At 42.9% G+C, this 14,099-nt stretch overlaps 1 protein-coding gene across 1 annotated transcript in view; it reads right to left on the reverse strand.

Annotated features, from left to right (window-relative positions):
- HMCN1 (hemicentin 1) overlaps positions 1-10,543 on the reverse strand; it is a 201,240-nt gene extending 190,697 nt beyond the window's left edge. The window contains 1 exon segment of the mRNA XM_050900953.1: positions 10,258-10,543. Coding sequence (XP_050756910.1) covers positions 10,258-10,543 — 286 coding nt within the window.
- Positions 10,544-14,099: the final 3,556 nt, after the last annotated feature.

The raw sequence follows: 14,099 nt of genomic DNA on the forward strand, positions 1-14,099 counted from the left end.
CACCTAAAGCAGGAAATCCTAAACACTGGCAATAGTTATAAAAAATGAATTATATTCAACAATGTAATTGAGGGGTAAAACACATATTCCCGGGCAGTAGTAAAGAAAGCATGAAGCAGCCAGCCCAGAGCACATTTTGTTAAATCCATCCTATTTCTTCTAACAAACTGTTGAATATCAAGGCATGGTGAGCCAATCAAGTAACACCATCAGTCTCTTTCAACAGAGAAATTGTTTTGCCATTTGCAAACTGAAAAACATATGTTCTCAATATTTTCTCTGATGTATGCATCTCCTTCAAAACCAAAGTCCAGAGCATATGCCAAAAATCAAATCATTGATTGGAAAATATATACCAACTGGCATCTGAGGGCTTTCTCTGTCTAAAGGGTTCCTCCAGTCATTCTTTAGGTCACATTCAAAATCCATTAACTAAATGAAATATCTGCTCCTTTTCCGTACTCCTTAATCCAGCTTATCCAGATCCTCAACTGACTGAATTGAATCCACTCTAGTATAAATTCCAAGCAGCCTCCAATACACACACAAAAAGTGCAAAGCACAAGTCAGAAAAAGACTACAGAGACATACCTCAAGTCCATGCAGCATAACGGAAATAGCTCTGAGGTTCCTAGTAAGTTGGTACAGCAGGATGAAGAATGTCACAGACACATAACAAAGCACCGACCCAATATAAACTCATTTTGCTCACCATTGGTTAAGAAAAGTTCAAGCACAATTTGTACCAGCAAATGGAGTCCCATCACTCCATCCCCCCCTACACAGGACAAGTATTGTTCACCCTTCTGCAGTTAACACGCGGCCCAGCTCTGTATCATGCAATAGAGAGCTTTCAAAAGGCATGTGAACACGTCCTCATGCCCGATCCAAATCAAGTTGGTACTGCTGGATGGTAGTGCAGCACATGGAGCAAGGATTCAGGATCAGAGAGTCTCAGTTTCAGCAGTCTTGAGTTCTTGGGGGTTTTTTTTGCTTCATTCTCGTCTGAGAACTCAAGCTCCTCTCTTCAGCAGAGGCATTCACTCTTAATTCCCCACCACAGAAGGCATTGTTTTTCATAGTTATCTTCTAGCATTGCCACTTCAAAAGAGCAAGGCTGGCATTTCAAGAGGCAAATATTCTCTGGTTAGCCACCTTGTCAACTCCCCTCTGTATATTTCAGTGACAATTCATCTTACAATGAACACTATTGCCTCAGTTAAAGTGAGATAAAGATGTATATAATATTTATGCCTCCTTATTCATTTCATTACTGTGCATTCTCAGAAAATAACTGTTTTCTCCAGATAAGAAAGACAGAATATATCAATCTGAGGGAGGGACAGCTTAGTCATAGTTTAAAAGCACTTGAGGATCTGCATCAAATATCTGCTTTTTATAAATCATTAGAAATTTGATTTGTGGGCATTTAAACCAATTCAGTAGACACACACATCATCAGAAATTTCTCTTTTCTTTCCATACCACAGAGCTCCCATCAAGACTCGTAACCAATGTGGCCTACTGTTAAACAATTATTGCCATGAATAGGATTAACTTGGCTTCTATACATGACTGTGTGGAAACACAAGCTACAGCAACTTTTGAGAAATAAATTCGAAGTGGGGGACAGAAGAGGGGAAGGAGAATGGGGGAAGTCAGAAGACTATGAATTCAGCTCTTACACTGTTGGTATCTACCTTCTCCCCACTGCTTCCAGTTATCAGACATTGCTACCGTAGATGAGAGTAACTATCATTCCCTGCTTCACAAGGAGGAGAGAGCGCAGTCCTCAGCTGCCCAGGCAGGCAGAGAACACAGCTTCAACAGATCCTCCTTCCACACCGTGTTTCAGAGGCATTAAGCCATATTCACTGCTTGGGTAATTCAGGACATGGTGACATATGCTGTACAGCCACTTTTTATCTAGGGCAACAGTTCACTGGTTTTTCAGTTTAACTGGCACCAGTTTGATCACTTTCTAATCTGGTTCAGTATTGTGTGACATTTACTTCGAGATCAATCAGCAAATAGTTAAAGCAGCAGAAATAATGGGGCAGCAACCTCTAATGGGAAGCCAGGGACAAATCTTTTTGTGCAGAACAGCAGCAGCTGAAAGACCAACCAGAGCTTCATACTGTCACTGTGTGGATTTGTGCTGCTCTTCAAATGTGTATTTTGTGATGTACGCCTACACTTCTACACTGATGTCCCCAACAACAGTGACGAGTGGCTTCTCAACAGGTTCAGTTCACTGCAGATGATCTAAAGACACAATCGTACCTGGAGTGGAAGTTACAGAACCTACACACACACCACCCTTCCCTTCTCAGCAAGGTGTGTGATCCTCCAGCAAAGTCTATATTTTGCTATCTACTAGTCTTCAGAAAATACAATAGTAGTAAGTGATATGAAGGAAAACCTACTATACTGGGAAGTGAAAGAGCTTTCAGGTGCATGGAGGGATAACAGTAATGTAAAGATTCTAAGGTAACTGATAGAAAGCTCTCACTTTAAAAACCACTGTATTCGGGAGTGAATTTAAAACTCTTTACAATTATTTGCCACATTGTTGCATAGCTAATGGTTGAGTTTGCAATGGCACTGTAATAGTGACTGCAATTTGGGACACAACACGTTAAGTATCCTCTATGTACACTCCAGAAGCTATGAGAACAGGCGTATGCTGCTGAACAGCAAGCCTCATTTGCTAGACGACACCAGTAATAATTATTGGGACAGAATAACATCGGGATGCATTACTAATGAGCTACAGAGTTTTTCACATAATTGTCACCACTTGGAGCTGGGGATAGCAAAGCAAAATAGAACAAGTAGCTTCTGTACAAGTTCAGCAGGCAACAATTTCAAATGTAACATGAAAAATAATTCATAATGCAAAGCAGAAGAGAATGACATATTTGAGGCATTATCACTTTTTTCCTAAGGAAAAGACAATCTCCATTGTATCTTCAAGTAAAAACACGGATAAAAATCCTTTCCCTTGCAAAAAGGATTCAAGAATCGGGGGGGGGGGGGGGAATTAACCATTCTGCATACCTTCAGGGCTGGACAGGCAGAGTTAAGACAGTAGAAAAATAAGTTGTGATGCTCTAGTAGGCTTTTGGATGATGTCACAACATTTTGGCTGCCTCGCAGATTTTGGAGCTTCTGGCACTGGTGATATTGTCTTCTGTAATTTATACAAACAGCTACTTTTAGAGGGACCCCAGATAAATCCTTCCAGAGGATCAAGAAAACAGCCATGTAATCACATAAAATTGATGTTATAGATACCACAATGTCTCCATTAAGGATGACAATAAGGTTTCAAAACACTTATTTCACATACAGTCAGTACGGTTATCATAGAAGTCTCAGAGATGGAAAATATCTGTAGGTGCTTTAGACTTTATCCTTATCAACTCGGAACTGTTCACTATTATATAGTATTGGTGATTGTCATTCAACTGATGACAGTAACAGTAAAACTTAGTAGTAGTAGTAACAACAACAATAAAGAGGCAGTATTTGAGCCTTAAGGAAACAGAGTATTTCCTGCTGAAATTGTCAACGGTGAAATAATAAGTAATAGTAACATTTCAACAGTTATAGCACAAAAGGGCACATTTAACAGTTATTATGCCCAGTTCTGGTTATCGTTTGTCTTCAGACATACCAAGACAGCACTGAACAGCTGTAAGTTTACATTGCGTCTCCTAAAATGTGAAAGAAAAACTCATAACTTGGACATGCAGTCATTATTGCTGTCACTATATATCTAAGGAAGTCCAAAATAAATCAAGCCCAAAACAACCTTACACAACCTTGAGTTTTTCAGATTGGTGGCCTCAGAAATTTCTGAAAATCCTAAGAACACTACTCTGAAAGATCAGCCGTGACAACTCTAACCTGATATTCTGTGATACATCAGTAGAGCTACTGCACCAGAACAGGGAGATCAGACTTGTTAAATTCGCACATTTTTTCCCCACTTTGGATTTTAGGAATAATATGAAACCCACTCAACTCTCAAAAAGAAAACTATTTGAATTAAGTGGAGCGAATAATTTTCTTTGCCTCTGACCTTACTCTTACCAAACAGAGTTGGGGCAACTCTTCTCTTTCCTTGCTATAAAAACTATGGGATTTTGATAAGTACCCAGTGTTTGCAAAACATTTGCCCACAGAACTTCACTGGCAAGCAGTTTATTCCTCCTTGCCAACCTAATAATTTGTCTAGTTCAAATATCAGACAGCTTTCAAACAGTTTTACCTACTGAGGAAGGTAAGGAGACCTGCTGAATGTGGACGGGAAGAGCTACTGCCCAAAGACAGGCAGACCTTCCCAGAATCCACCAAGTCCTCAGTTCCTGATGGGCAGAGATTCCCATTTCCATCTCACTGTGTGGTTTGCAGAATACAACAGATTGACGTGAGGTCAGTCCAGGACACATGCACACAGCAGCAACCCACTGAACCTTTCTCTTTCTTAAGCAAAAGATATACTGTAAAACACTGGCAATATCCCTCCCCCACCTCTTCTCTAACTCCTCTAGTTCCATCACAGTGTACTCAAAACTCAATTAAAAACCACTGTATTACACCCACACAGTGCTGAATGTCACTCACCGAAGTACTAAGGAAGTTTATACCACGCCACAGCACAGCTTATAACAGACCAACCTCAAATAAGTGCTATTACTTACCCACAAACACAATGACACCAGCAGGTCTACCTGACCCCCAGAATGAGAACCGCAAGGGAATGGCACACCGCAGGAGCCCCCAGACTTTTCTCGTGCTGCCCCCACCCCTTGTACAAATGCCACTTCTGTAGTGCTGGCAAACTCAGGTACCAGTACAAAATACCGCATTTCCCTTAAAACTTGTCCTCCCTGCTTTGAAAACGACTGCCATACAGTTTCTCCACAGCCATGTTCCTATTCTTCAGTAAAACTAACACCAAGTCTTGACGGACTTATTCCCTCGCCCAAAGGAAGCAGAGGGAATCCTGAAGACAATGACCACCTCCTCAGGCTATACCAGAAGGACCATTCAACTTCTCCTCAATGGGAAAAGGCTTCAGACAACCCATTTATATACCTTCGGCCTTTGCCTGAAAAGTTTAACAGACACCCATAAATCTGAGAGTAAAGCCTGAGGCCAAAGAACTCAAGTGACAGAAGAATGCAAAAGGGTAAGTGCAGGGCAACATGTTGGAGAAAAGCTATCAGAAGAGTCTGATGTCAGAAACCTGCTGGGCAGTAAAGAGGCAGTGATACTGTTTACCTGTAGATACAGAAACAACAAAGTGGTGGCTCATATTGGGAAGGCTGGCCATGCAGCCACTGCAGTTGAATTTCAGGAAGAGTTTCAGCTGAGCAGGGGTGGAAGTTTTATTGCTACACTCAGATGACAATTTATTCTTCATCACTCACAAGTGTCTTTTTCAAGGCAGAAGTTAACACGTAAAGGAAAGCTTATACTTCTCCATTTCTGCACACAGCTTACCACCTCCCTTTATTATCCATTTGTATAACCACAATACTTTTTATATCAGCAAGTATGAAAAATTTTAATTCCATTAATAGCCTAATTTCTTATGTCTCTCCTCTGGAAAAACCATTATTTCTTCTTCATTATAACTTCTCAAAAAACTATCAAACCTGCAAAAACCAAAGTTCTTAGACCTTTCATATGACCTTCTGAACTTGTTCCAAGCTAGTAAGTGGCCCAGCAGCCTAACTGTTGTTATGGATATAGCATTGCAAGTCTGTTAAATAAAAGAGACCCCAAGTTGTAAAATTAAACATAATTATGTACCTTTACTCCATGATATAATCAGAGCTTTACTCTCAAAAAAAAGAGGAGTGGGATCAAGGAAAAAAAAAAAAAAAACCACTGTACTTCTAGTTCTCCTACTATGTGACCCTAGGTGGATGACTTCAGTTCAATACTATTTTCCCATCTGAACAAAGCAGCACTAACGTTTTCCCTTTTCTCACACAGGCAATATGTTCCCTATCTGACTTGTAAGAAAAAGGGTTAGGAGATGCTCATATCAGAGATTTGTAGACGTGGAGAATATTAACAGGCAAACATCATCCTGTGCACTAGGAAGTCCAGAGGTTATATATTCCCTTCATTTTTCTTGTAATTAAAATTAGTTACTGGAGTTTGGTCTATAAAATAGTCATTCACACTAAAGGAATGCTTGATTAAATCACACTGAGTCAGAGTTATTAGTGGTATAATTCCATTAGCTTTACAGAAAAATACCAGGGATGAATTTGTCCTCTTAGGCTTATTTTCCATTCCAAAATTCCTTAATGGCATAAAGAAAAAACAGAAAAGCTGGCCACAGATGTTAAATAAAGGCATTCTGAGTCCAATCCCGTTTCCACAGGATACAATGGGAGTTACTAGGAGATCGGGACCCACAACATGCAACTACAAAAGCATTTGATGATCTTAAGCTTTAGCTCCAGTTCAAAGTTTTCCTGTGCCAACTCTTCTTAATTCGGGACATTTTTATTTATTTACTTATTTTTGAGTTTTTCCATTGAACACACGTCTGGCAAGAGATTTCTTTGTCAACAGCCCTTTTCAATATCTACAAAACTTCTGTGATCATGTTTAGGCATTGAAAAACCACAATAGAAAAATTCCTGTAATCTGTGAAAGCGTTGCACATGCTTACACATGAAGTGGAATCCAAAACAAAAGGCTTTTTCAAAATGGAGATGTCAGCATACCACCAGATGGTACACGAATTTGTAATGAAACCCGTTACAAATTTTTTCTGTAGGCCATAATTCTATGCCAAAAACCTCAGGTTTGATACTAAAAAAAAGTACTTGTTAATTATTACTCTTTTACCAAAATACCATAGTCTGAGCAAAATACCATTGCAATACTCATAACGCTACATTTAAATCTACTATCAAAGACCACAATGTGTTGATATATCACAATGCAGCATTAATATGCAGCACTTGGGTAACAATGTAGTCCAGTAGAATATAGGAGGATTTTTAAATAACTCAAATTATTTATAATTCAGCTGTACCTTGTGTGATGTCAAGTACCCTTCCAAGACACATTCTTGTACGGTTTTGTTGAATATGCTCTCCTCATCAACAACTCTTTCTTTATGGTGCTTAGAAAGCACTTGAGCTGTTTCACTAAACAGTACCAATCAAGCAGTACTGCTAAGTGAATGACTGGGGCACTGTTCAGCATACACTGTGCAACATAAGTTAGGAAAACAATGAAGTTAAAAGCCAAATCCACACCAACTTTAAATTGTAATTACCTATCAATAAAGAGGGTATCTGCATCAGAACAGCTTTATCCAAAGAGAAGCTCCTTGGATCTGAGGTCCAGCTATATGTTGCACTCCTTGTAGAGTCCCATTTGCCTCATGGACTACAGTACCTCACAAAAACGTCAAAAAAATTTGTCTGTGGGGAAGCTACATATAAAGTTGTTTTTTGAAGAAAAATTATCAGTTGAGCAAATAACCAGACAGCTCGCGGGGGGGGGGAATAATCTCATGCTCATCAATTTAGTTGAGCAGTCTTCAGACAGAACAGCACTAGGTAAATGAATTGGACACTGTGAAATACAAACCAAGCAATATTTTTTATTAGATTTTTTGAGAAAAGTTACTTCTCTATATATTCAAAAAAGATGTTGAAGAACTGGTCACAGCAGTATTTCTTGCATTTTCTTTTCAAGTGCCTAGGCTTGGTCATCATCAGATGTAAGATACCAGATTACCAGCAGTCTGAACTGCTACATCCATAAAATTCAAGACACTGGACTGTGGTGTGTCCTTCTAACTCTAAGAGGGACATAGAGAAATAGTTTTCAGAAACTAAGACAAAATGAAGTTTAAAATTATATGTTCTCCACCTTCAAACAGCTTTATGACCTCACAAGTTATCCATCATGCTAAAAAGTAAGGCCCCCTCCGGCTGTGCAGGGAAGTTGAACTTCCATATAGAGACATGTAACAGGATACACAATATATGTTTGCCAGCGGTTCTTTGTTGTATAGGTCAGCTCTGCAGATTTAAGTTTCAGTTACTCTACTGAATGAAATCTAACATTTGCCAAGGAAAGGGATCTCCTGTGGAAAGAGAGGGAAGGGGGGAGGAGGCAAGGAAGCAAGAAGTCTGTGAGGGGAAAAAATGTGAATCAAGCAGAGGAAGGTGGCAGTGGATTTGTTGCTAGTGAGGTATGTACACAGCAAGAAGGTAGCGGTACAGCAAAGCATGATTAAAAGAATCAGTCTGTAATAGAAGCAAAGATCCTGGAGAGCCTGTGGAAGCAAGAGGGTCAGGGAGATGGGAGAAAAGGAATGAAAAGGAGAAAATGTGCAGAAGAAAAACTGAATGAGGAAGAGAAAACATGGGCTGAGAAAGAAAAAAGTAGCTACTGAAACAAAGGATTTGAAAGTGGCCTGTGATGAAAGTTAAGCATTGGAACTACCCATGATATAAAAGCTGGAACTTCTTTCTACTGAGGATGCACAGGAACAAAGGACCATCCACACAAATGTGCAAACTAAAAGTGCACCACGCAAGATCATCTTCTTGCTCTCATGGTTGGTATAGATACCTAAGCCCTCTGAAAAAGAGAACTATCAATTCTTATAGTGAATCACTTTGGTAAGCAGAAAGGGAAGATGTATAAAGTGTGATTATGGAGAGAAAATAAAACCAAAACACTCCCAACCCATCATGTTGATTTTCTGCCCCATCCAAGGAGAAAGAGCTCCAAGGAGATCTATCAGCTTGATTTTCCAAAAGGATATAAGAGAGTTCTAGGCTCTACACTTGACCAAAATCTTTTCCTTCTTGCTTACTTCTATAGCATGATGCTTTTTAAGACCCATATATGTTTGTTCCATAAAATAACAAAAAGGTAAAAAGGGGGAAAAAAAAAGAAAGTGACACCAAAGGTGAAAACAGTAAGGTACATAAACAGACCTTTTTGTGATAGGACACTCTTATACCACACTGATGGACTCTTTATAGGAGAAAAAAAAAAAGAGAACCTATACAAGCTTAGAGATAACAAAACAGCCAAATTCGCAAAGACCAGTTTTTCTCTAATTTTCCAAGCATTTGGTTTAAGGTATTTATAACAATAGCAAACATGTGTCTTGTAAGCAGAAGTATCTGTGACTGGGGGGAAATATAAGGGGTGTCTGTTTTCATGTGACGATATCCCTGCAAAAATTGAACTCTAAAGAATTGACTTCTGGAATATCATATTCTGAGATATTCCATGGAAACTAGAACCAGAAAGTTAATTTTCAAGGGCTTTTTCACACTCTGACTTTTTTTTCTTTCTTTTTTTTTTTTTAAATGAGTTTTTTACTGCACAGTACAGCACAGCACACATCACCAGCCTGGGGCATCCTGTTCCTATTTCCTCTTCAAGTCACCAGAAGATATTTGACAAGGAAAGAGGAAGAAAGCCAGAGAAAAGGGGTAGGAAGGGAATAGAAAACAGATGCTGAATGAGAGGAATGCACGATGTACAGCAGAAAGAAAAAAAAGGTAAAATGAGGGAAAGAAATAAGAACCTAAACCAAAAAAACCACACCATGTAAAGCTTCTGGATCATTCCAGTGCAACTTTCTGAATGTAAACATGGGACAACAAGACTGGAAGAAAAGTGCAACTGTATTATGTATGTTCATAAGTGTATTCCCATAGGAGGGCACTGAAAAAAACTTAGTAGCTTCATTACTAGTATACGTGTTCTCTACTAGAAGAGAAGGTCACTGAAGCCACTTCAGTTCATATTAGAATTATTAAGAGGAGTATTTAATCCCCTAAACTACTTTTTGGTGCATACAGTGCACTTAGAGTCCACTTCAGTTTATCCTGAAGGCTTTTGGAAGGTCTGCTGGTATTCGTCTGCACGGATGGGGTTCGGAAAACCTTACTCGCTCCTGGCAAGTTACGGCAGCGGAGAGACCCGTGTGGCAAGCAGCACGGCTAAGATGTGACAGAAATACTTACGCTCCAGTCCCCTGGAAGCGCAGGAAACCCAACCTTTTATAAAAGCCAGCCCTGAGCAGGACCTCCTCTGCTGTCCTTCCCGGGCTCCCTGGCTTTCCTTCCCGCCCCCGAGCCCACCTCGGCGTGTGCCGCGCTTCGTGCTTCGGGAGACGGCGGCGGAGCCCCCGCGCCCCTGCCCGGATCCCGCCCGCACCCTCCAGGGAGAAATCCCTACCTGGATCGTGGAAAGGCACCAACGCGAAGTTGTAAAGCGGTCTCTTGGGTCTTTTTAGCGACGTTTCCAGGATCTTGGATGCCCCCTCGATAACCTGCACCAGGTCGTCGTACATGGAGCCGGTCACATCAAACACGAACGCCAGGGTGGAGGCTCCCTCCGGCACCGCCTCGCCGCCGGGCTCCCCCTCGGCGCCGGGCTCGGGCGCAGCGCGGCGGCACAGGGCGAGCAGCAGCACCGCGCCCAGACCCGCTCCCCACGCTCCGCTGCCCCCGCGGAAAGCCATTTTCCCCCGCAGCCGGCGCAGCTCCCGCGAAAGGCACTTGGCAATGCCCCGCCCGGAGGAGCGCAGAGACCGGCGCCCACCGCCCGCCCGCCCGCCCGCTCCCCTCAGCGCGGACGGCAGGAAGCGCCGCAGCTTTTGTCTGCGCGCGGCTGCGGCCCCGCTCCGCCTTTCTTATCGGGCAGGGCTGGGGCAGCGCCGCCCCGAGGGAGAAGGCTGAGCCCCGTCCATGCCGCGGGGTGCGGGAGCTGCTGCCGGCGCGGCTGGGGCTGCGGCTGCCGCCTCAGGAGCCCCGGCGGCGGACTGAGGCGGCACCCGCCCCGGCCCAGCCCCGGCCCCGGCCCCGCCTCCCGTGGCCCGCCGCGGCCCCTGCCCTCACCTCAGGGCCCCCTCCCGCGGCGGCCGTTAGCGGGGCGGGCTGGGGCCGTGGGCCGGTGCCGCCCCTCGCACCTGGCCGCCTGCTGCCGAGCCGCCCCGCCCCGCCCCGAGCCGCCCGGCCCCGGCTCCGGCTCCGGCCCCGGCCCGGCCCGGCGGCCGCCGAGCCCCGCGGGGGAGCCTCCTTGGCGGGAACGGGGCGCCGCAGGGTGAGGTACAGACGTGACCATCACGGACCGGGGTCTGCGCCCCCACCTGCCGGGGAGGTGAGGACGGCGGTGCTGACGCGAGCTCATCCCTAGGAGGAGAGATGAGTGTATTTATTGTTTTATTATTATAAGCGCTGGATACGAGACTGATCGCTCCTACGTGTACTGCTGCCCTGGTTCTCCTCTCGCTTCGGTTACGCTTCCATAACTACTACCTGAAACCCAGAGGCTGGACCTCCCGAGGCCCCTTCCAGCCTCAGTTTTCCTCAGCTCCTATGAACATATTCTTACAGTGACTATTAAAGTGGGTAGTAAAGACCCCAAAATGTGATCAGGACCACGGCTCCAGGCACTGGCAGTCTCTGGTGCAAGAAAAAGACTGGACAACAAAGAAAAGAAAGTGGCCAGAGTGGTATTTTAACCCTGCTCAGGCGATGGAAGAGATTAAAGGCTATATATTTCAGAGCTCCTTAGTTGTTTAAGGATGCAGCTACATCCCAGCAGGCACCTTTTGAAAATCCGATCCTAGGTGGCTGACCCAACGCCACACGAAAGGACTCGGCGGAGACCCAGGAGCCGAAGCCACATTGCTCCCGCTCACCTCAGTGCTGCTATCACAAGCCTCCCTTCCCATCAGCTGCATCATGCGCTGCGGGGAGCAATGGGACATCATTTTAAACACCAAGGGGGAGGGAAATCGCATCCTTTGCTTTCAGTGGGATGAGTGAGGTGGATGAGGCACACAGCATTTGGTGCAGCTCAGAAAGGTAGACCATGAAGCAGAATTTACCTCATTAGTTCCCCTCCTTATTTTACTAATCTTAAAATTGGTGCTAAAACTGCACGCTCAAAACCATCATATTGTGACTGGAAAATTAATCATGTAGAAACATTGCTTATCCTAATCAAGTTATAAGCCTGGAATTGAATTATAAAAAACAGATGTTTACATTCTTTCTCCCCTTCAGCACTGATGTCATGAGAAGGAAGCACATAACCAGAGCTGTGCAAAGCATCCGCAATAAAACCCCAAACCATGGAAAACTTGCCTCATCTGTAACTCCGCTAGCAGAAAACTCAGACCAGGTTTGTCAAAAATATTCACAAATCTTGTAAGTAGAGATGCATTCAAGCCATAAAATAGGAATATGTATTTTGAACACCCTAGAGACTGGCAGCACTTGGATTTAAGGATTTCCTTCAGTCCTTTATGAAGATGAATTCCTGTTACATTTTTCCTCACAAAGAAAGCCATCATGTTCTTTCTGTCTCAACTTATTTCTCATTTAGATATAAACAAGCTAGAACAAACCTAGTGTCTCTATGAAAAAATAACCCTCTTGGATACATACTGCTGCATCTCTAAAAAAATGTCATTTAACAGGGGTTTTAAGGTACAACAGAAAGAAAAATCTTTATTTCGTAACAGTGGAAACTGATATTTATTTTGGTTGCCTAACACTTTCCACTATAAAATATCCTTGCAGCTTGGAAGCTCTAACACTATTACTCACAGCAGGCCTTTGAAATTTGCAGGAAGAAAACCCTGTAGCAAGAGGAATGATTTTTTTTTTCTTCTCCAATGAAATTATTTTCATAGTTTGCCAAAGAATCATCTATTGAAAAAAAAAATCACTGTGTTCCTTCTGACATGCTCTACAGTCAAGTTTTGACAGCATGCCAGAATAATAACTAAGCACAAACACTCTGAGGTCAGGCCCATGCCACTGTCAAAGCACACTGTAGCAGAAACACCTGGAGATTATCGGGCCGGGGGGCCGGGGGCAGGGGGAGGGAGAGGAGCCGGGTCGGGTCGGGGTACACCCAGGGGAGAGAGGTCCCCCACCTCCCCGCAGACCTAGCTTTGCTACAGCGGGCTGCCACCTTCACGATTTCCTATAGAGTCTCAGCATCTCTTTTGTATGCACAGATATTACAGTTGCCTTTGACACTTCCTAATTTTGAGCGTTTCTAACTTAACCTTGATATTCTTTTCATGCCTGTTTTGGGGCTGGAATTTGACATTTTGCTTATGCTGTTTGGTAACACTGAAGAATTCAACAGATGTGGTCTTGATTGCCTATTTCCTTCCCATCCCACTCATATACTGCCACTCTGAGTGTGAGCAGTGTTACCCATCTGGACTCGATGACCTTTAAAGGTCCCTTCCAACCCAAACTATTCTATGATTCTATGACTATAGATTTATCCTGGTAGTTGTAAATTATTAGATGAGGTGGAGCAAAGAGTTAAGTCATTTAACTCCTCTCTTCCTAGCTTGTCTTGAATATAAAAAGCATAAAATTTGTATGCTGTGGGGAAAATATACTAGTTTAGAAGACTGGGAAGGAAATAAAGTACTTTTCGCCCTTTGAGCTTGTGTCTGAATCTGCTCCATTTTGTAATTTGCAGATAAAAATTATTACTATCCAATGGCTGCTAATGAAGGAAGAGCTGCTGGTTTCATTCTTGTTCAAACAAGCATCCACTTCAAAAACTGAAGCTTCCGTCTGAAGGAGAATATCAAAATGATTGTTTTTAAAGCTGATGCTACTCTCTAATCACAGAGCAAACTGCTGATACCAAAACAGATTCTCCTCCTGGGATCCCATGGACCACTCTCAGCAGGCTGCATCTACCAGAGCTCTTTCTCACGACACCTCTTTTCTGGTCAGCCAGTTCTGCACGTATACCAGATACTCTCAACTGTTTTGTCACAGACATTTGACAATATTTTTTTCCTCTGGAGCTCCATACACACTTAAAGCTTTTTATTCCCACTCCTCCTCAAAGTCCTATCCCTCCTTTTTTTCTTTTCTTTGTTTGAACTTGATTAATTGTTGTGGAAAAGGAGGGAATCATTGCTGTTTGTTTTGGGTATCTGGCTTTGGCGCTCTCTGTGAGAAGTACATGTATTGTACAGTAAGATCTCTCCAGTTCACAGAGAGAGTGTTTTCTTAGCCAGTCTTTAGTCC

Source organism: Gymnogyps californianus, chromosome 8, assembly GCF_018139145.2.
Source record: "Gymnogyps californianus isolate 813 chromosome 8, ASM1813914v2, whole genome shotgun sequence".
NCBI lineage: Eukaryota > Metazoa > Chordata > Aves > Accipitriformes > Cathartidae > Gymnogyps > Gymnogyps californianus.